The 24296-nt window shown below is 38.7% G+C and overlaps 1 protein-coding gene across 4 annotated transcripts in view; it reads left to right on the top strand.

Moving 5' to 3' along the window:
* Nucleotides 1-24296, top strand: part of Cntnap4 (contactin associated protein-like 4) — a 312910-nt gene that overhangs the window by 250129 nt on the left and 38485 nt on the right. For all 4 annotated transcript variants that reach the window (XM_006530730.2, XM_030243313.1, XM_006530729.4 and 1 more), the window contains exons 16-17: nucleotides 21779-21949; nucleotides 22592-22810. In XM_006530730.2, coding sequence (XP_006530793.1) covers nucleotides 21779-21949; nucleotides 22592-22810 — 390 coding nt within the window. The remainder of the gene's footprint in view (nucleotides 1-21778; nucleotides 21950-22591; nucleotides 22811-24296) is intronic.

Genomic DNA, 24296 nt, shown 5'->3' on the forward strand with positions numbered 1-24296 from the left:
ACAGGATTAAATATCTATCTTTTTTTCTCAGACATTTATCTAGAGTTGCAATTAGAGGTGCTAGAAACTTTAGCTCTAGCCATTTTGTAGAAGAGAAGACAGAGATGCTGAGAAACATGAAAATAAATTAAAAATGAGTGTGAACTCTGTTGTCTACTAGCTACGAGACTTGCCCTAGTTAATTGGTGGCATCTCTTCTCTCAGATCCTTCTTGTTTTTAGCACAAGTGGGTCTGAAGTTCATGCCACTGCTAACATTATTGTCAGCAGCAGAAGTCACATGTAAAAACTGTAAGATGCTTTTCTCAGAAGCATGATGGCTTGGAATGGTTAGACTGATTTTTGTGGCAGAAGAAAAGTCAGTAAATGCTATTATCCTTAATTACCATGGTGTTAAAACCTTTGTCGTTCATGTGCTTATTTATGTTGTTCTTTTAATGACCCAGTTTTTGTGCATGACAAATATTAAAGAATCATTTAGACAATGTAAAAAGCTTAAGTATTTTGACAAAAGAATAAAGCTACAAAACCATCACACTTAAAGCAAATAACATTTCCTTCACCTGATAATAATAGTGCCCATTACCAAAATTCCTCTCACCCAGAAGTTCTTGCAAAAATATGTGTTTTTTTTTCTTTTACTATATCTGTGATTTTGACTTTTCCAGGACCCTTTAACAATGAAATCATTCCAAGCTGTTTTCCATTACATCTGGATTCTTTAACTTTACATACTGCACTTGATTCATCCATGTGCTTACAAGTACCCATAGCTCACCCCCCTTTGTGATTCAGTAGTTATCCTATGGCTATAATCTAGTGAATAGATATGTATCCATTTACTAGTTCATGCAGTGTTTGGCCATTTCCAGCTTTAGGAGATTATTAATAAAACTAATATAGAGTTATGCCTGCAAGTATTTTGATTTTTATCTAAAAAACATCCTCCTAAGAGGGTGATTACCCATCCATGTGGTGTAAGGAAGGTACGGCTAACTTTATAAGACACAGCAGAGGGTGCAGAAACTCATACCTCACATGTCAACTTCATCAAAGGACAAAGATTCTAGCATCATGGTAACTCAGGTTTTCTGGGAGTGTTTTAGAATCTTTAGAAAAGCAGTGTGTGTGTGTGTGTGTGTGTGTGTGTGTATATCTGTCTGTCTGTCTGTCTGTGTCTGTCTATGTGCCTCTGTGTGTGTCTGCATTCCTGTCCATCTGTGTGCATGTGTATGTGTGTGTGTGTGTGTGTGTGTGTGTGTGTGTGTGTGTGTGTGTGTGTGTCTTTAGAGGTCAGTGGACATTTAGTGTCAGGCTGCACCTTTCACCTTGTGGGAGGTAGAGTCTTTTATTGTTCTCCAATGAATAAGCCAAGAAAGCTGGCCTGCAGGTTTAGAGGACTTCTCTCATCTCTGCCTCTCACCCTGCAGTGGAAGCACTGGTGGTTATAGATGCCTGTTGTTACAGCCCCCCACCTTCTTATGGGTTCTGGGGATCTGAATTCACACTTGATGGTAAGGACTTTTCTGAGCCTTTGCCTTAGCCCTCAATTCTAAAGTCTTGCAGAGTATATATCTTGGTTTCCTTCACTTCAGACACAAAAGTTCTACGGGAAATAATAAAAGGCAAAAATCCAAGTTTACCTGTGGGAGGAGAGCTGAGAAATGCTCAACCTTGTGCTTTTACATCTCCTCGGCGTCCCAGGAGCTGGGGAATGTCTTTGAATTTGTCATACCATTGACAGTCTGTAGATCAACAGCTCTGACATCAGCATACATTTATACCAGTGTCCCATAGCTCATTCCCATAGATTCTCATTCAGGAGGTGGCAGGGGTGGGGGGGTAGAGCTTTGTTTAACATCTTTCTGGAAGCTTCCAGTCCATGGATCTGTCTGTATAGTATTGCCCTAGGCCAGTACAGTTTATAGTCTGGTGCTCTGCTGGCAACTCTGTGTCCCAGTCAATGATGAGGTTGGTACCGGATGCAGAGTACGCTATTAGAATGATTTATGCCAATTGGACAGAGAAATTTATGTCTGCTGAACAGAGCAGTAATAAAAAAAATGGACAGGAGATGGTGGCTCTGTGCTGTTGTTTTTCTCATTCTGTTTTTCTAGCAATTTATTTTTATTGTAGTCATACAAAAGCATCAGCCCATGATGGATTAGGGTGTGAGACGAAGAAGACCTGAAAGAAAAGCAAGTATGTTTTCTAAAGATAGCTTGAGAATCCCAGCTAGAAGCTAGCAGCCAGCTTAGGTCTCAGATAGTACTGACCCAGAGCTTGAATATTCTAGTAGTACTTGCAAAATCTTCAGAACTCCTCTTAAACTTTTAAGAGACAAAATGTGATCAGGTATGATGCACACAGAGTCAAGTGATTTTGGACATGCAACAGAAAGTTATCATAGGGGCATTCTGCTGTCCTGCAAAGAAACTGCTGTGACCACTTGGCTATCCAACTCCCTTTCTTCCCAGCTCAATGTCATCGCCATGCAAATGACTCCACCATTTTTTTTTTTTACTAAACTCATTAAAGACTCACATTAAAACCTTCCTTTTAAAAAATGGTTTATTTTATTTTTATTTTTATATATTCACTTTACATCCTACTCGCTGCCCTCTTCCTGGTCAGCCCCTCATACAATCCTCCCATCTCCCCTTTCCCTTCTCCTTTGAGGGGGTTGAGTCCCCATTGGGTATCCTCCCACTCTGGCACATAAGTCTCTGGGAGACTAGGTACTTTCTTTCCAGCTAAGGCCAGACAAGGCAGCCCAGCTAGAACACATCCTACTTACAGGCAACTGCTTTTGGAATATTCTTGATGATGTATTTTTCCCAGATCTCTTGAGGAGTTGACCTCGTGCCCTCTGTTGAGACAAATGTTGAATATATTACTATGACTTATTTGTCGGACAGCCTTTGATTCTATTTTAGTGCTTAAAGAATGGGGTCTATTGCTCATTTATTTTTGTGTTACTGGTACCCAGTGCTTGACTATGACATGAAAGATAATCAATAAATGGCAGTTTGTAGAGGAAGGAAAGCAATCCATCACACACATCTTAAGAAATCTGTACATGGTTAGAGAATTATTGGTAAGAAACAATTGAAAGATAAGCAGATGCGTGCATTGCACAAAAGTAGTTTAGATGACACAGGAAGACAGTCACTGATTGTTAAAGTTGCTTACAGCACAAAGCACATCTGGTTCTAACCAAGGCATTTGCTTGTGAGGTGCCCAGGCTGTGGCTGTCAAAATGCTTTCAGGTGCAGATATGAATTTATTTTAGTCCTGAATTTATTTACTATGAATTTATTCATATTTAAGCTCTTTTTTATTAGATGTTTTCTTTATTTACATTTCAAATGTTATCCCCTTTCCTAATTTCCCCTCCAAAAATCCCTTATTCCTTCCCCGGGCCCCTGCTCACCAACCCACCGACTCCTGCTTCCTGGTCCTGGCATTCCCCTGTACTGGGGCATATAACCTTTACAGGACCAAGAGCCTCTCCTCCCATTGATGACTGACTAGGCCATCCTCAGCTACATATGCAGCTGGAGCCATGAGTCCCACCATGTGTTTTCTTTGGTTGGTGGTTTAGTCCCAGAAAGCTCTAAAGATACTGGTTAGTTCATATTGTTCCTCCCATGGGGCACCAAACCCCTTCAGTTCCCTGGGTATTTTCTATAGCTCCTTCATTGGGGATCCTGTGCTCTGTCCAATAGATGGCTGTGAGCATCCACTTCTGTATCTGTCAGGCACTGGCAGAGCCTCTCAGGAAACAGCCATATCAGGCTCCTGTCAGCAAGCTTTTGTTGGCATCCACAATACTGTCTGGTTTTGATGGTTGTCTATGGGATGGATCCCCAGGTAGGGCAGGCTCTGGATGGTCACTCCTTCAGTCTCTGCTTCACACATTGTCTCTGTAACTCCTTCCATGGGTATTCTGTTCCTCCTTCTAAGAAAGACTGAAGTATCCACACTTTGGTCTTCCTTCTTGAGTTTCATGCATTTTGCAAATTGTATCTTGGGTATTCTGAGCTTCTGGACTAATACCCACTTACCAGGGAGTGCATATCATGTGAGGTTTTTTTTGTGATTGGGTTACCTCACTCAGGATGATATCCTCCAGATACATCCATTTGTCTAAGAATTTCATAAATTTATTGTTTTTAATAGCTGCATAGTACTCAATTGTGTAAATGTACCACATTTTCTGTATTCGTTCCTCTGATGAGGAACATCTGGGTTCTTTCCAACTTACGTCCTTATTACATGTTGGAGCATCTTTTGGGTAAATGCTCAGGAGTGGTATTGCTTGATCCTCTGGTAGTACTAGGCCCAATTTTTTAAGGAAGTGCCAAACTGATTTCCAGAATGGTTGTACCAGCTTGCAATCCCACCAGAAGTGAGTGAGTGTTCCTCTTCCTTCATATCCTCGCCAGCATCTGCTGTCACCTGAGTTTTTGATCTTAGTCATTCTGACTGGTGTGAAGTAGAATCTCAGGGTTGTTTTGATTTTCATTTCCCTGGTGACTAAGGATGTTGAACATTTTTGTAGGTGCTTCTCAGCCATTCGACCCCCAAAATTCCACCAGAGAACTCCTAAACCTGATAAACAACTTCACTGAAGTAGCTGGTTTAAAATTAACTCAAACAAATCAGTGGCCTTTCTCTACACAAAGGATAAACAGGCTGAGAAAGCAGTTAGGGAAACAACACCCTTCACAATAGTCACAAATACTATAAAATACCTTGGGTGTAACTCTAACTAAGCAAGTGAAAGATCTGTATGATAAGAACTTCAAGTCTTTGAAGAAAGAAATCGAATATCTCAGAAGATGGAAAGATCTCCCATGCTCATGGATTGGCAGGATCAATATAATAAAAATCGCTGTCTTGCCAAAAGCAATCTACAGATTCAATGCAATCCCCATCAAAATTGAAACTCAGTTCTTCACAGAGTTAGAAAGGGCAATTTGCAAATTCATCTGGAATAACAAAAAACCTAGGATAGCAAAAACTATTCTCAACAATAAAAGAACCTCTGGCTGAATCATCATGCCTGACCTCAAGCTGTACTATAGAGCAATTGTGATAAAAACAGCATGGTTCTGGTACAGTGACAGACAGGTAGATCAATGGATTAGAATTGAAGATGCAGGAATGAACCCACCCACCTATAGTTGCTTGATCTTTGACAAAGGAGCTAAAACCATCCAGTGGAAAAAAGACAGCATTTTCAACAAATGGTGCTGGCTCAACTGGCAGTTAGCATGTAGAAGAATGCAAATTGATCCATTCTTATCTCCTTGTACAAAGCTCAAGTCTAAGTGGATCAAGGACCTCCACAGAAAACCATAGACACTGAAACTTATAGAGGAGAAAGTGGGGGAAAGCCTCGAAGATATGGGCACATGGGAAAAATTCCTGAACAAAGTAGCAGTGGCTTGTGCTGTAAGATCAAGAATTGACAAATGGGATCTCATAAAATTGCAAAGCTTCTGTAAGGCAAAGGACACTGTCAGTAAGACAAAAAGGTAACCAACAGATTGGAAAATGATCTTTACCAATCCTAAATCTGATAGAGGACTAATTTCCAATACATACAAAGAACTCAAGAAGTTAAGACTCCAGAAAACCAAATAACCCTATTAAAAATGGGGTACAGAGCTAAACAAGGAATTCTCAACTCAGGAATACTGAATGGCTGATAAGCTCCTTTTTTATTAGTCCTTTGAGCATTTCATACAATCTGTTTGTATCTATTCCTGTTCCCTACACACTCAACTTTGCATCCTTACTCATGAAATGGATCAAGTCCTATTTGTGCTTCTTGTTATTCTCTTGGGTGTGTGACCATTTAATGGGGTGTGGAGGGGCAGTCAGGGACCACACCCCTAAGCGAAAACTGAGTCTCATGCCCTAGCAGCCACCAGCCACCAGCTGCCAATAGCTCCTTGTTTAGTGGTAGGACTCATGTGTCCCTCCACCTCCTTATGGAGCCATAACTGGTGTAGTTTTGTGCAGGCAACCACAGCCTTCATGTGTACTCTTCCAGAAGTGTATTCATTTATAAAACAGAAACATTTTCTACTTCTTGGTGAAAAAGAATGGTGGATGGCCCGCATTTCTTTGCTTTTTGTTTAGAAAACAAAAATCATTACCACCCAGGTTTTGCTAGCTCTGCCATTCTTTGTAGAGTTGCTTATGCGTAAGCATCATCTCAGACCTATCATTACAGCCTCTCCGTTCTTGAATGCTTCTTATTTTGATTTATTTTTGCTTGAATTTTGTTGTCAAGTGTCTGTTGTTTTCTTTTATTTTTCCCTCTAGGATGTGTGAGTGCTGTCTTTCCCGAGTCTGCACGTGCTTGGGAATAATTATCACCTTAGGATTAGTAGCAAACAGCCAATTTAGCCTTACAATGTTCTCCTTTTCTTGGCAACAACTTTACTGAGATGTGACTCACATGCCCTACAGTCCCCTCCTGTCCTTTATAAACATGCACAGTGCAGCGATGCTCCATGTGCTTATTCATTTTAGAGGAACACCTGTCTCCACGACTCGTGGAAGAACTCTGTATCATTTGCAAATTAAACCTGTATCCATGTTCCTTTCATTCTTGCCTCAGTCGTATGTAGCAACTTAAAACAAAAACTCTACAGACTTGCGAATTCTATTTCATATATATTAAAACACAAACTGTATATGGTTGTGTGACTGGTTATTTTCACAATATTTTTTTTCCATTTTTTATTAGGTATTTAGCTCATTTACATTTCCAATGCTATACCAAAAGTCCCCCATACTCACCCACCCCCACTCCCCTACCCGCCCACTCCCCCTTTTTGGCCCTGGCGTTCCCCTGTACTGGGGCATATAAAGTTTGCGTGTCCAATGGGCCTCTCTTTACAGTGATGGCCGACTAGGCCATCTTTTGATACATATGCAGCTAGAGTCAAGAGCTCCGGGGTACTGGTTAGTTCATAATGTTGATCCACCTATAGGGTTGCAGATCCCTTTAGCTCCTTGGGTACTTTCTCTAGCTCCTCCATTGGGAGCCCTGTGATCCATCCATTAGCTGACTGTGAGCATCCACTTCTGTGTTTGCTAGGCCCCGGCATAGTCTCACAAGAGACAGCTACATCTGGGTCCTTTCGATAAAATCTTGCTAGTGTATGCAATGGTGTCAGCGTTTGGATGCTGATTATGGGGTGGATCCCTGGATATGGCAGTCTCTACATGGTCCATCCTTTCATCTCAGCTCCAAACTTTGTCTCTGTAACTCCTTCCAAGGGTGTTTTGTTCCCACTTCTAAGGAGGGGCATAGTGTCCACACTTCAGTCTTCATTTTTCTTGAGTTTCATGTGTTTAGGAAATTGTATCTTATATCTTGGGTATCCTAGGTTTTGGGCTAATATCCACTTATCAGTGAGTATATATTGTGTGAGTTCCTTTGTGAATGTGTTACCTCACTCAGGATGATGCCCTCCAGGTCCATCCATTTGCCTAGGAATTTCATAAATTCATTCTTTTTAATAGCTGAGTAGTACTCCATTGTGTAGATGTACCACATTTTCTGTATCCATTCCTCTGTTGAGGGGCATCTGGGTTCTTTCCAGCTTCTGGCTATTATAAATAAGGCTGCTATGAACATAGTGGAGCATGTGTCCTTCTTACTAGTTGGGGCATCTTCTGGATATATGCCCAGGAGAGGTATTGCTGGATCCTCTGGTAGTACTATGTTCAATTTTCTGAGGAACCGCCAGACTGATTTCCAGAGTGGTTGTACAAGCCTGCAATCCCACCAACAATGGAGGAGTGTTCCTCTTTCTCCACATCCTCGCCAGCATCTGCTGTCACCTGAATTTTTGATCTTAGCCATTCTGACTGGTGTGAGGTGGAATCTCAGGGTTGTTTTGGTTTGCATTTCCCTGATGATTAAGGATGTTGAACATTTTTTCAGGTGCTTCTCTGCCATTCGGTATTCCTCAGGTGAGAATTCTTTGTTCAGTTCTGAGCCCCATTTTTTAATGGGGTTATTTGATTTTCTGAAGTCCACCTTCTTGAGTTCTTTATATATGTTGGATATTAGTCCCCTATCTGATTTAGGATAGGTAAAGATCCTTTCCCAATCTGTTGGTGGTCTTTTTGTCTTATTGACGGTGTCTTTTGCCTTGCAGAAACTTTGGAGTTTCATTAGGTCCCATTTGTCAATTCTCGATCTTACAGCACAAGCCATTGCTGTTCTGTTCAGGAATTTTTCCCCTGTGCCAATATCTTCAAGGCTTTTCCCCACTTTCTCCTCTATAAGTTTCAGTGTCTCTGGTTTTATGTGAATTTCCTTGATCCATTTATATTTGACCTTAGTACAAGGAGATAAGTATGGATCGATTCGCATTCTTCTACATGATAACAACCAGTTGTGCCAGCACCAATTGTTGAAAATGCTGTCTTTCTTCCACTGGATGGTTTTAGCTCCCTTGTCGAAGATCAAGTGACCATAGGTGTGTGGGTTCATTTCTGGGTCTTCAATTCTATTCCATTGGTCTACTTGTCTGTCTCTATACCAGTACCATGCAGTTTTTATCACAATTGCTCTGTAGTAAAGCTTTAGGTCAGGCATGGTGATTCCACCAGAGGTTCTTTTATCCTTGAGAAGAGTTTTTGCTATCCTAGGTTTTTTGTTATTCCAGATGAATTTGCAAATTGCTCCTTCTAATTCGTTGAAGAATTGAGTTGGAATTTTGATGGGGATTGCATTGAATCTGTAAATTGCTTTTGGCAAGATAGCCATTTTTACAATGTTGATCCTGCCAATCCATGAGCATGGGAGATCTTTCCATCTTCTGAGATCTTCTTTAATTTCTTTCTTCAGAGACTTGAAGTTTTTATCATACAGATCTTTCACTTCCTTAGAGTCACGCCAAGATATTTTATATTATTTGTGACTATTGAGAAGGGTGTTGTTTCCCTAATTTCTTTCTCAGCCTGTTTATTCTTTGTGTAGAGAAAGGCCATTGACTTGTTTGAGTTAATTTTATATCCAGCTACTTCACCGAAGCTGTTTATCAGGTTTAGGAGTTCTCTGGTGGAATTTTTAGGGTCACTTATATATACTATCATATCATCTGCAAAAAGTGATATTTTGACTTCCTCCTTTCCAATTTGTATCCCCTTGATCTCCTTTTGTTGTCGAATTGCTCTGGCTAATACTTCAAGTACTATGTTGAAAAGGTAGGGAGAAAGTGGGCAGCCTTGTCTAGTCCCTGATTTTAGTGGGATTGCTTCCAGCTTCTCTCCATTTACTTTGATGTTGGCTACTGGTTTGCTGTAGATTGCTTTTATCATGTTTAGGTATGGGCCTTGAATTCCTGATCTTTCCAGAACTTTTATCATGAATGGGTGTTGGATCTTGTCAAATGGTTTTTCTGCATCTAACGAGATGATCATGTGGTTTTTGTCTTTGAGTTTGTTTATATAATGGATTACATTGATGGATTTTCGTATATTAAACCATCCCTGCATCCCTGGGATAAAACCTACTTAGTCAGGATGGATGATTGCTTTAATGTGTTCTTGGATTCGGTTAACGAGAATTTTATTGAGGATTTTTGCATCAATATTCATAAGAGAAATTGGTCTGAAGTTCTCTATCTTTGTTGGATCTTTCTGTGGTTTAGGTATCAGAGTAATAGTGGCTTCATAAAATGAGTTGGGTAGAGTACCTTCTACTTCTATCTTGTGAAAAAGTTTGTGCAGAACTGGAATTAGATCTTCTTTGAAGGTCTGATAGAACTCTGCACTAAACCTGTCTGGTCCTGGGCTTTTTTTGGCTGGGAGACTATTTATAACTGCTTCTATTTCTTTAGGGGATATGGGACTGTTTAGAAGGTCAACTTGATCCTGATTCAACTTTGGTACCTGGTATCTGTCGAGAAATTTATCCATTTCGTCCAGGTTTTCCAGTTTTGTTGAGTATAGCCTTTTGTAGAAGGATCTGATGGTGTTTTGGATTTCTTCAGGATCTGTTGTTATGTCTCCCTTTTCAGTTCTGATTTTGTTAATTAGGAGTTTGTCTCTGTGCCCTCTAGTGAGTCTAGCTAAGGGTTTATCTATCTTGTTGATTTTCTCAAAGAACCAACTCCTCGTTTGGTTAATTCTTTGAATAGTTCTTGTTTCCACTTGGTTGATTTCACCCCTGAGTTTGATTATTTCCTGCTGTCTACTCCTCTTGGGTGAATTTGCTTCCTTTTTTTCTAGAGCTTTTAGATGTGTTGTCAAGCTGCTAGTATGTGCTCTCTCCCGTTTCTTCTTGGAGGCACTCAGAGGTATGAGTTTCCCTCTTAAAATGCTTTCATTGTGTCCCAAAGGTTTGGGTACGTTGTGGCTTCATTTTCATTAAACTCTAAAAAGTCTTTAATTTCTTTCTTTATTCCTTCCTTGACCAAGGTATCATTGAGAAGAGTGTTGTTCAGTTTCCACGTGAGTGTTGGCTTTCTGTTATTTTTTTTTGTTATTGAAGATCAGCCTTAGTGCATGGTGATCTGATAGGATACATGGGACAATTTCAATATTTTTGAATCTGTTGAGGCCTGTTTTGTGACCTATTATGTGGTCAATTTTGGAGAAGGTACCATGAGGTGCTGAGAAGAAGGTATATCCTTTTGTTTTAGGATAAAATGTTCTGTAGATATCTGTCAGATCCCTTTGTTTCATCACTTCTGTTAGTTTCAGTGTGTCCCTGTTTAGTTTCTGTTTCCATGATCTGTCCATTGGTGAAAGTGGTGTGTTGAAGTCTCCCACTATTATTGTGTGAGGTGCAATGTGTGCTTTGAGCTTTACTAAAGTTTCCTTAATGAATGTGGCTGCCCTTGTATTTGGAGCATAGATATTCAGAATTGAGAGTTCCTCTTGGAGGATTTTACCTTTGATGAGAACGAAGTGCCCCTCCTTGTCTTTTTTGATGACTTTGGGTTGGAAGTCAATCTTATCAGATATTAGGATGGCTACTCCAGCTTGTTTCTTCATACCATTTGCTTGGAAAATTGTTTTCCAGCCTTTTATTCTGAGGTAGTGTCTATCTTTTTCTCTGAGATGTGTCTCCTGTAAGCAGCAAAATGTTGGGTCTTGTTTGTGTAGCCAGTTTGTTAGTCTATGTCTTTTTATTGGGGAGTTGAGACCATTGATGTTAAGAGATATTAAGGAAAAGTAATTGTTGTTTGCTGTTATTTTTGTTGTTAAAGTTGGCATTCTGTTCTTGTGGCTGTCTTCTTTTAGGTTTGTTGAGGAATTACCTTCTTGTTTTTTTAGGGCGTTGTTCCCATTCTTGTATTGGTTTTTTTCTGTTATTATCCTTTGAAGGGCTGGATTCGTGGAGAGATAATGTGTGAATTTGGTTTTGTCGTGGAATACGTTGGTTTCTCCATCTATGGTAATTGAGAGTTTGGCTGGGTATAGTAGCCTGGGCTGGAATTTGTGTTCTGTTAGTGTCTGTATACCATCTGTCCAGGCTCTTCTGGCTTTCATAGTCTCTGGTGAAAAATCTGGTGTAATTCTGATAGGCTTGCCTTTATATGTTACTTGACCTTTTTCCCTTACTGCTTTTAGTATTCTATCTTTATTTAGTGCATTTGTTGTTCTGATTATTATGTGTCGGGAGGAATTTCTTTTCTGGTCCAGTCTATTTGGAGTTCTGTAGGCTTCTTGTGTGTTCATAGGCATCTCTTTCTTTAGATTTGGGAAGTTTTCTTCAATAATTTTGTTGAAGATGTTTGCTGGTCCTTTGAGTTGAAAATCTTCATTCTCATCCACTCCTATTATCCGTAGGTTTGGTCTTCTCATTGTGTCCTGGATTTCCTGGGTATTTTGAGTTAGGATCTTTTTGCATTTTCCATTTTCTTTGATTGTTGTGCCGATGTTCTCTATGGAATCTTCTGCACCTGAGATTCTCTCTTCCATCTCTTGTATTCTGTTGCTGATGCTTAAATCTATGGTTCCAGATTTCTTTCCTAGGGTTTCTATCTCCAGTGTTGCCTCACTTTGAGTTTTCTTTATTGTGTCTACTTCCCTTTTTAGGTCTAGTATGGTTTTGTTCATTTCCATCACCTGTTTGTATGTTTTTTCCTCTTTTTCTGTAAGGACTTCTACCTGTTTGATTGTGTTTTCCTGTTTTTCTTTAAGGACTTGTAACTCTTTAGCAGTGTTCTCCTGTATTTCTTTAAGTGATTTATTAAAGTCCTTCTTGATGTCCTCTACCATCATCATGAGATATGCTTTTAAATCTAGGTCTAGGTTTTCGGGTGTGTTGGGGTGCCCTGGACTGGGCGAAGTGGGAGTGCTGGGTTCTGATGATGGTGAGTGGTCTTGGTTCCTGTTAGTAGGATTCCAACGTTTACCTTTCACCATCTGGTAATCTCTGGAGTTAGTAGTTATAGTTGACTCTGTTTAGAGATTGTTCTTCTGGTGATTCTGTTACCGTCTATAAGCAGACCTGGGAGACAGATTCTCTCCTCTGAGTTTCAGTGCTCAGAGCACTCTCTGCTGGCAAGCTCTCTTACAGGGAAGTTGCGCAGATATCTTGTTTTTGGACATCCTCCTGGTTGAAGAAGAAGGCCCAAAACAGGGCCTCTCTCAGAAGCTGTGTTGCTTTGGCAGTTCCCAGAAGCTGTCAGCTTCTGTGGTGCAGACTCTCCCCTGTGCAGACTAAATTCCTAAGTTCCAGGGAGTCCCAGAACCAAGATGGCGACCGCTGCTCCTGAGGCTGAGGCTGCCTCCCAAGCCAGGTGGACACCTGTCCTCTGGTCTGGACGGTGGCCGACTGTCTGCAGCCTGCAAAGGGTGCTGCCTCAGCGGCTCTGTGCTTCCGCCTGTCCCAGAAGCTGTCCGGTTCTCTGGCGCACCCTCTCACCTGTTCAGACTAATTTCCTAAGTTCCGCGGAGTCCCGGAACCCAGATGGCGACTGCTGCTGCTGAGGCTGAGGCTGCCTCCCAAGCCAGGCGGACACCTGTCCTCTGGTCCGGACGGTGGCCGGCTGTCTGCGGCCTGCAAAGGGTGCTGCCTCAGCGGGTCTGTGCTTCTGCCTGTCCCAGAAGCTGTCCGGTTCTCTGGCGCACCCTCTAACCTGTTCAGACTAATTTCCTAAGTTCTGCTGAGTCCCGGAACCAAGATGGCGTTTTCACAATATTTTAAAGTTCATCTGTGTTGAAGCATGTATTGATATCTTATTTCTATGGACAAATATCATTTCACTACAGGAATAGATAAATACATTTTTTTATCCCTTTATCCATTCAATGTTTGATGAACATTTGAAATAGCCCAATTGTACTGTTTAACTGTGTGAGCAGGGTCCTATAGTCATTTTTAAGTTGTTTTGTAGACACAGGTTTTGATTTCACTTATCTTGCCTTAAAAATGTAACTGAAGAATTGATAAATTTCAGCATATCCTGATGGGCTCATTACTTTGGGAACCACTGTAACATTTTAGAGACATGTTTGTGACCTCTGCCAGGTTTGTTCACGTTTTCAAACTTGGTTTGCACTGAAGAATTCAGCCATCTTGTTTACCATAGCTGCTCATTCTTTCCTTCAGGCTGACTACAGAAGAAGGTTCTGTTTCTGAAAGGCATTTGCTGCCTCAACACTTAAAATGTAACAAAATACCCTTTAGGCTGGACTTATTTTCCTTTCCTGCTCAGAAATTGGTGGATAGTATTTTTTAATTTTCCTGCATTGAAGACTTTGGAGAAATATGAGGTCAAACTTAAAAGAAAACGTGCCCTTTTTGGGTGATCGCTTGAAGGAAAAGCTATATTTAAAGGTCATTATTTAATAAAAATGCATCCAAGTGTTATACATTTGCTATTTTTTTTCTGTGAAACAGATACAATATCCTAGAAGGCTTACTCATCCTGTGTTTTGAAGAGTTTTTGCAACTGCTCTAACTTTCTGTTCTTAGTTACTTTTTGGACATTGAGACTTTCTATCATTTTTATTAAATGTATCTCTACTGAGTTGTTTTGAAGTTTTAGGGGGATATTACCCATAAAAATCTATCAAGTTAGGAAAGATGGTTGAGAGTTTCTTGTTCTAAGGAACGTTTACGTCTCTGAAATTCATCTTGTCTGTACTGACTGGTCTCATGGCCTGAGAAAGTACAGCTGCCAATGACTCATTACATAACTAAACGCCCATGGATGCAATAACCTTGCAGAAGTTAGGTGCTCAGACTAGGAAAGAGATATTGACTAGTGATTTGCTTAATTTCCCTTCCACTAGACAAACTTCCTTTCAGTTGGCAGTCTACCTATGAGCTGCTAAAGAAGTAGGGATCAATTCCATTTCAACACATAATAAGATAATATAAATTTCTATGTCTGATAATCCCCACCCTCTGTGAAATTTTATTTCAATGTTCATTATTCATCTTACCTTGTTAGAATTTTTTTTCTAGTTCTTTGATGTTGCTATCGTATCATCCAACCCTCCCTTTTCTTCTCCCTGTCCTTCCTTATTTCTCTCATTCTTTCCTGTTCAATAAAAAAGTTGAGTGGATTCCTTGGAACACATAAAGTTTAAACATATAGGAATTATTATAACTTTCTAATTGCTCATATAACAAAAGAAAGTGTATCATTTTTTTTCAACACATACTGATTGATAGACTACTTGCACTGAGAGAGAGAGGGAAGGAGGAAGAGATGGAGGGAAAGGGAGAGAGAGAGAGAGAGAGAGAGAGAGAGAGAGAGAGAGAGAGAGAGAGAGAGCATTCTTACACATGTTCTTGGCATTTACATTCTCTTAGAAAGAGAAGACAATAATCAAGTAAGATATATGTTATGATAGATGCTAACAAGTGCTGTCAAGAAAAATCAGTAAAATTAATACAGAGGAGAGGAAGTTTTAAATGAGATAATTGTTAAAGGATCATCAAGAAGGCAACATTCAAATAAAGTCAAGACTGAAGACAATAAGGAAACAAGGATTGTGTATATGTTTGAATGAATCTCAAAACAAGAGGAAATCAGAGCTGTGATACAGATGTGGGGATGTAGCTGATAGAAATGTATACATGTGTGTTTTCATGAAACAAAGTGGGGCACCATGAGTAAGTTGTGAATGGTAAAAGAGTCACATAAGAAACTGGTAATCATGTTCGGGAGGGTTTGGGAATCTTTATTTTCGGTTTCAGTGAGCTTGGAGAACACTAGAGAGTTGTGAGTAAGAGAACATGGTGACTTATGCTTTAGTGAGGTTCAGCAGGGTAGGACCACAGCAAGATGTGGGTGATGCCATATTATTAACTGTGCTGAAACATCATAGTGACTTGGAGCACAGAGCAGCGGTGAGAGATGTGATTGTGGGCATTGTGTAAAGGGAGGGTTAATGAAGTTGCTGACGAATTGATGTCATTTTCAAGAGAAAACATGAAGAATATGACAGAGATGTGTTTGATATGATAGTTAGAAGCATAGAGCTGACATTGATTGAAATGGAAAACACTACTTCCAAGGTCAAGATGTTGGAATTATTGCAAGAAGCTTCATTGTTAGACATCAAAAAGCCGAGATGTCATCAGTCATTGAAATAGAGATGTGATGTTGTCACGTTAAAAGTTCCAGGGTTCAAACATATGTTCATATATAATAAATATGCTTACAGCCACACAATAGATCAACTAGAGTTATTGTGGGTGAAGATGTATATGGGCAGAGTCATGGGGATATTCCAGAAGTAATAAGTGGAGTTGGTGAGGAGGAAGAAGGGAGGAAGACCGAGAATTTTATAGCACTAGTGCAAAAGGTAGAAAAGTGTGGGTGTCCTGGGCTCCGAGTAGAAATAATGTTTCCAGGGAGCAAGCATAATCAACTACATTAAATGTTGATAGCTTACACAAGGCAAGAATTGTGACAACTGAATTGAACAATGTAGAGATCATCATTGACATTGACAATGGCTTGTTTAGGAGAGTTAGTTGAGCTGAGCGTGGGAGATTAGAGCCAAGAATAGGCTCATCAAACAGTGGATGTGAAACAATGGAGAAATTAGTAATGGGTGGGAAGAAAAGTAATACCATAGAACTGAGTTTGGAAGATGGGAGAATTAATACCACAGTTGTACTGAAGCAAGCGACCAATCACAGACATCTTTAGAATAGGAACAGTTTGGGATTCTACACAAAGGATGTAGAGTGTAGATAGTGATAACAGGGAGATGAAGAGGTGAAGTGGGTGATTAGAGAATGTCTCTTGGGCTTTTTATTTGTATAGAAGTTCAAGTGTGAAAACTGGGATGTTGTATGCTTGGAAACAGAGCAGGTCCAAAATCACCTTCTAAGAACATGGAATTCATGAAAAGCATTAGCCATTAGTGGTGCTTGCAAATTGACATGTAGTGTCCTCATTTGGCATTGTGCTATATCCAACATGTGCTTACATAAGATGTACATTAAAGAATATATATATATATATATATATATATATATATATACACACATATATACATATATACATGTACATATATATATGTGTGTGTGTATACTCAAGCAAAGACTATAATCTATAATTAAGTCATATTTGCAGGAGTCATTAGGTAATAAATATGAATAATTTACTAACTCTTATTTTGGTGAGTATAGTCAGTGAAATACCTCATCAAATTAATTAATATAGAAAAGTTTCCTCTGAGCATGGAAAATAGAATCTGGTATGTCTGAATATAAATGTATTTGAAGGGCCAATATATTATAATTAAAAAACACTGACAGGTCTAATATAAAGTATGTATGTTTGCAAATACAGAGGGATGTTACAAGTTTTTCCATTTATGGTCCATGAGAGTGTTAAAATATTTTAATAATATTCTCAGACAGTATTCTGAGTGTCTAATTATTTTTGACATTAAATGTGTGAAAAAGAGAAGTTCAATTGGCATGTGTTCAACAGAAATCTCTTCAATTTGCACTTATTTATCTTACTTCCACCAAAACAACTCTATTTCATCTTACTTAAACATCTAAGGTAGGCTACAAATGAATTTTCTTCTCAAATGGGTAACTGGATTCAGAGTTTATTCCATAGCTATATATGTTAATGTAAGGAAACAGTATTGGCTAGACCAGATGTATTTTGTATTTGAAATATACATCTTTCCATGTATATTAGCATGTTGTTTGATAGTTCAACTTAAAGATTTCTTTTCTGGCATCTACCACAGCCTTACATACTTTCCAATGTCATTCTGACATTCACAAGGATGAAATATGAATAAGCAACACTAAAGTTAAATCAACTTTGTTCACTTTGTTTACAATTTTATACATCCTTTTGTACCTAGGATGATAGTAAGTGCATGCTTGCATCAAAATTGAGCTGAGAAGATAGTTCATTCAGAAAATGCTTGCTGTAGAGGTATGGGCATGTTAATTCAATTCAAGCACCTACTAGAAAGCCCCGTGGAGACAGATACAGGGGTTTGGTGACCAGACTATCTCTTACAGAGTTTGGGCACTCACAGATTTGGCTAGGTTAGCTGGGCTAGGAGCCTCAGGAATCGTCCTCCCAGTGAGAGACCTCCCAAAACGAAGTGCACAGATCCTAAAGAATGACAGCTGCAGTTGACCTTTGACAGTTTGCATATACATACATACATACATACATACATACATACATATAATTATATGTATACATACATACATATATATAAGTATGTATGTATGCTTGTGGCCATGCACACACAAATATAAATGCACACATACACAAATTCTATTCTTCCAGCCTCTTGTAAAATAAGATTGTCTGTCCTTGAAACTTTAATATATATATTAAACTTTCATATATATATGAAATCTTTCCTTTGTTACTAATATCCACTTTTCTATAAAATTAATGTAAGTATAATAAGAAAAATATTCTGCAGATTATTTTTTAAATCCTCTGATTACAAAGAAGATCTCAGCTCTGCTTTTGTAAGAGGTAAAAATCATGCCAACTCTATTGAATGTGTTGGAGGAGACAGCAGGGGTATTTTACTGTATGCAAACACCCATGAATAGCTTTGCTCTCTCTCTTCTACCGATCTATAATCCACACACTGTGATTCTCCTCAGCCAGACTTCATTTGCTTCACCCTCATTTTTGCACATATGGATTTCTATGGAGGTTCATAAATTGTTGAAAACAATAACAGAAGTGCTAAAAAGAGGAACCAGTGAATTATTAAACCAATACATAGGTTTTCGTGTTCCAAAGAAGCAACATGTAATTAATCGTGGTGTTTTATTTCTGCTAAGAGATTTCTATTTTCTAGCTCATTTTAATGGCCCATAAATACTTAGAAGGTGCATTGACTGCTAAAATATTCCTCATATCAATATTTTAATATTATATATAGTTTAATATTATATATGTGAAATTTACTTTTAAGAAGAGATTCTCATCACTCTCCTTTGATTTCTTTATATCTCCAACCCTAAGAAAATACTACTCCATTTTATAGAATTTCTTTTAAAATGCCACTCTATTATGAGAGAACTAAATGCTCAGAAACTTTTTAAAAGTACATATAGTATTAAATAGTGCTAAATTCTAATTCCTTAAGGCTCTTTATAAAAATATTTGCACATAAAGTCAGATACTTATTATATGTTTCTATTTTATATAAATAGCAATTAATCTTCATCCTGATATAATACATATATACATTGTATAGTTTTGGAAATCTAAAAGGCAAAGTTTCCAAGGGAACTTAATTTTTCTTTACTGATTCGTATTTGTTTAATTAGATATTTTACTTATTTTGTGGTTCATTATCATTAAACAATGCATTACAATACATCTGGATGTATTATTGGGGTGCACATGTTAATGCACATATGTGCACATGCACATAGAGGCCAGAGGTTGACATCAGCTGTCTACCGCAGACTCTCTCCACAGACATTGTGAAAAGAGTGCATCTCCCACTGAACATGAAGCTCACCTGTCTCCCCTAGCTTAGCCCCGGGATTATAGAAGCATCCTGGCGCACCTGGCTTTATGTGGGCACACCTGGCTTTATGTGGGCACACCTGGCTTTATGTGGGCACACCTGGCTTTATGTAGGGATCTAGCTCAGGTTCTTGTGCTTATATGACAACTGCTTTACTCTGTGAGCCACCCGATTCAGCTTTGCCTTTCCTATGTTTTCATTGAGGTGATTTTTTTTAAAAAACATCTTTTTTGCCTAGCAACAAATCATGCAATATTTCAGAACTGCTCCTGGGCAGATTAGGGGCTCTCCAGTCCCCTTCCTTATAGAATCCTCTTTTGAGGACAGTTTCCTGCTGTTACTACAGATCTCCGCCTCTCCCTTGCTCCTTTCTCTGAGCCTCCTTTCTCTGAGACTGCCCAAATCCTCTTGTGTGCACTGGAGATAAGGAGCTGAGATATCGCGTGCCATTACACACTATTCCATCAGTGTAAACGCTGGCCTTGGTTTTCTTTATAATTGTCTTGAATTAGCACCAGTTTCTTAATCTTGTGAATTGTTCTTACCTCCATCTCTACCTATTGTGAGTTTGTAAAATGGGGTTTGCTAACTAAACAAAGCACAGTATTGTGTATATAAGCGTGTTTCAGCTTCCTAAAGCTAAACTGTCTTCACTAACCTGAGAGCATTAATTGTACAGAGAGAAGCAATTCAGATTGTCCTTCAGATTCAACTATTCCCTGAATTCTTCCATATGAAGCTTTATTGAGTTAGTTATAATACATCATGCAGCATATGAAATGTTGATTTTACAATGTATTAATATGATAATAAAATAACATTATATAACTTAAACCTTGGTCCTGATCACTCCCTTTCTAAGCATATGAGATCATACTTAGCAGTATCCCATATTTCAAAATTACGTACTTTGATTTAATATCTAGCATTTTAAGAGAAAGGCATGTTGCTTCTTATAAAAATCAGGTAAGCCATTTAAAGAGCACAGATATGCTATTACCTCTTCGTTGACATTTTGTATTATTTTTTGTGCCTCCTTTCATAGACTGAGATATGATCTAAGGCTCTAGTATAGAAGTAACTATTTAAAGGATGTAAGACATAGCCTTGGGAGAACTCAGATAATATGTAAATTCATTTGGCTGTGTGTGAGGAGGTGGGATCTCACAGAATATGTTTTTTACAATTGAATAAATTCAGTTTTAAATTGACCAAATGTAGCAGAAATTTGACTTTTAAGTCAGGTCCATTAAAAAATAAATAACAGAAAGAACACAAACTATAGACCTATACAGTGTTCTTTGCAGGGTTATCAGAAAAGAAGGCAAAAATTTAAGGGACATGTAGAAACAGGTCAAGTTTGTGATTTTGAAGTAGCTGGCTCTCTGCTGTATGCTACCATAATGAACTCTTTCTTTAAAACAGCTGCTACTGGCTCTGGAAGACCAATATGTCTTACTTACAGGAAGGTAATTTAGATAGGAGAATTTTATTCCTTGTTGAGAGAGTGGGTGGACTGTCTTCACACTAAGGATGCCCCTAGTCCTAGTTGATGTGCTAAGAACTTGCTGGTGGCAGCTGCGGCTCATAGCTCATTTCTCTGATAATTCTCCACATCAACTCAATAGATTCAGCTGGATTTCATCCTGACAGCCCTGCCTGTGAATTTGTATTTCATTTTCCATATTTTTTTTGCTTCATACCCTCAAATCTCTCTTTTTTTTTTTAAAAGAAAAGTTGCAAATATCCACCAATGCTAGTCAAGGTGGAAACACTGTATTTAGCCTTTAAAAGTACACACACACACACACACACACACACACACACACACACACACACGCATGTGCGCTCACACTCTTCATTTCTCTGAATGTGTGCTGAAGACGCAGGGTAGGTTTAGTACCTGGGTTGAGTTAACTGTGGAGATCTGAAGACTGTGTTGGATATCCTGGAGGTGGAGCTATGGGGGTTGAGAGCTGCCTGCTGTGGGTGGTAGGAATCAAATTTGGGTCTTTTGTAAGACATGTACAGAGTCTTAACAGCTAAGCCATCTCTCCAGCCCCTACATGTTTGGGTTTTCCCAGATCACTAAACAGATATTCCAAGCTCCATTTTTCATCTCTTCTTAAATATTGAATATTTGTAAACATTTAGAGAAAGTTTTCACCTACTTCCCTGTTATAAGCAAAACAAAGAATGACTATTGAACGAAAAAAATGCATTTTCATAAGTACAACTGTGCTACATAGACAAAGTGTATTTTGGTCTTTAATTACACGAGAGCAGATTTAGAATGCTGATTTCAGTGTGAAGTTGGCAAGGGCCAATAATAGGGCTAGTTGAGAATGTAATTTTCTGGCAAGTGTGCTTAGCAAGGAGCTGCTGTAGGGAGTTTTTGAGTCATAACAACTAGGTGTTTATGTTTTTGGGATACAAAAATATTAAGCAATTAATCAAGGCTTAGCAGATTCTTCAGATATTACTTTAGCTGAGTATAGAATTTTTGTTTGCAGGTGTTCCCCCCCCCCTTGTATTTTGGCCATTTATGTAGGAAGCTCTTCTGTTGTATATTGGAAAAAATTCAGGTTTTTGTCTCTGTAGGATCTCTTGTCCTATGCCTGCGAGTCTGTTAACAAGGAAAGAGATTTATATTGGATGGATGAGCAACATTTTTAAACAGGCATGATGCTAAATGGAGAAAGCACAGTTGCAGTTACGAAACTCCTTGTATGTCCTTGTTTTCTCCTTGAGTCTGTTCTTTCCTGTACTTGTCTAAACAGGGCCGTTTTGGAACGCAGCTTCCTTTAATACCGAGGCTTCCTACCTCCACTTTCCCACATTCCATGGCGAGCTCAGTGCAGATGTGTCCTTCTTTTTCAAGACGACAGCCCTCTCTGGGGTGTTTTTAGAAAACCTGGGAATCACTGACTTCATACGAATAGAATTACGCTGTAAGTATCCTTTCCAGAAAGGTCCTGGGACATAGTCAGCTAGTCCTGAATTTTTCAGTTAGCTTTTAGGAGCTCATACCTCTAGTATGAAAAAAAAAACCCTACTTTCCAAGAAAATAATTTAATATTTAACAAGGGATAATTCAGTAAAAATATTGATAAATTCATTAGCAGTAGAGAAAGTTTTGAGTTGAAGTAATTAAAATTGAAGATAAATTTTCAGTTAATGACTAATATTAATTACAAAATTACTTAATGAACCACTTATTATTTTGATATATTCATAGGCTGCTATTAATAGCATAATATCCAATGCATGTCTCATGCTGTTAAATTATATAAACTTTGAATCAATGAAGCGATTATTTTGTATAATCAATTACAGATGCTAGTTTTGTACTCTCTCTGAACAGTTGAATCTTTATCAATGTGAAAGATTAATTCAGAGAAAGAACCTTTAAAAATCTTTTATTTTTACCCCCAAAATGCACCTTACCCCCTCATTCCACCTCAAGAGAGTTGTGTCTGTTTGGATGTCGTTGCTTCCTTTTACATAAGCCTTGTGTCTAATGATTGCTGTGAGGCATTATCTTAAGTGTATTGGAGACTCACCCGGAAAACCCTCCTATCTGATATTTCCAGCACCCACAACAGTCACCTTTTCATTTGACGTGGGGAATGGGCCTTTTGAACTCTCTGTGCATTCACCCACTCACTTCAACGACAACCAGTGGCATCATGTGCGAGTGGAAAGGAACATGAAAGAGGCATCCCTTCGGGTGGACGAGCTCCCTCCAAAGATACAAGCGGCTCCCACGGATGGCCATGTCCTGTTACAGCTCAATAGTCAACTCTTTGTTGGTAAGTCACTCTCTAAAAACGCCAAAGACATGCTGCATTACTTATTGAAACATCAGGTTCCAGTCTGTGCCAAGTTCCCCATTCTTTCCTAATAACCAATCCATGTAATAGGTATTATTGCTACCCTAGATTGGGGTAGAGTGGCTGAGACTTATATCCTGAAATCAACCGAGTTAAGAGATGTGAATTTCTCTGCAAGTATGTCCTCTCTCTGCACACCTAATTTCTTAAAATGTAGAGGTTGCATAACATGTTACATTTTGTGTATTCCACTGGGGCTTTTAGTATGATCTGAGATACATTCGCCTCTGTCCTCAGAAATAAGGAGCCCGTGTAATGCCAGTCAGTGATGTTTCTTCCCAACTTGTACATGTTGTATCAAACCCAGGCCAATGGTAGAAAAGAAAAACCAAAAACAAATAAACAAACAAACAAACAAACAAAAAGACAGACCTCAGAGCTCAGTTTCAACAGCTTCTCTTCTACCTTGTCCATTTTATTATCTGTGCTCTTCTGATAATTTACTTTACAATGTCCATTGACTCAGTGTTTGCTGGACACCAGGCTGGAATCCCTCTCCATGGGTTCCATTTTCTTTTGCATCTTTGTTAATTACTTTTGCAGATGTTACAGACCATGAAGTTCAAGGATTATCGTTTATCTGATCCCTGCTCATACATTTTAATGTAAACAAAGACTCAGAGACATGATGAGGCAGGATAAATGATAAATTATCAGAAATTATAACCCAGACATTTCTAATGGCTATATTTAGAACAAAATTCATCGGCTATCCCCCCCCCTTACACCTTTAGCTGCCTAACAATCTTATTAGCATCTTTTCACTGAAAGAAATGAGCTTGCTAGTGACATATTTGACAAAGACATATTTAGGTCTCTAATAAATTTATGTCCTCATTATTTTCATTATTTATTCTTTCCCTGAAAACAAATTTAATGAATAGCTTCCACAACGAAAGCACCCTGATAGATATTCTACTCACAGACTTGTGGCCACTCAGTTGACTTATTTAAGAGTAGAGAAACCATAAAGTAGACTTGGAAGAAATATATAACTTTTCTCTTAATGCCATACTAGAAGCTCCGTCAGGAAATGGACATAGATATCTCTTGAATTCTAAAAAAAAAATGAGAGATGGTCACAACAAAAAGGTAACTGCAATTTAAAATCTGTCAGTGGCTTGGAAATAGCCTTACTATTCTTAGAAATTGAGAAGGCTGAAATTGTCCTCGAATTTTTCAGTGGAATATGTTGCAGTTTGCCTGTAGATGACCTTTCCTCCTCGGGAGGAATTTCAACTTCCGAGAGATAGCATCACTATATATTGTACCTGATAGGAATCCTGGCCTTAATTTGATTTCAGGTGGTGGTAATGAAGTATCATATGACATCAGAAAACTGCTTTGAACAGGTTTGGGTCTTTTGCCATCTATCATATGCAATAATTTGAATAAGGATTGAAGC

Source organism: Mus musculus, chromosome 8 (assembly GCF_000001635.26).
Source record: "Mus musculus strain C57BL/6J chromosome 8, GRCm38.p6 C57BL/6J".
NCBI lineage: Eukaryota > Metazoa > Chordata > Mammalia > Rodentia > Muridae > Mus > Mus musculus.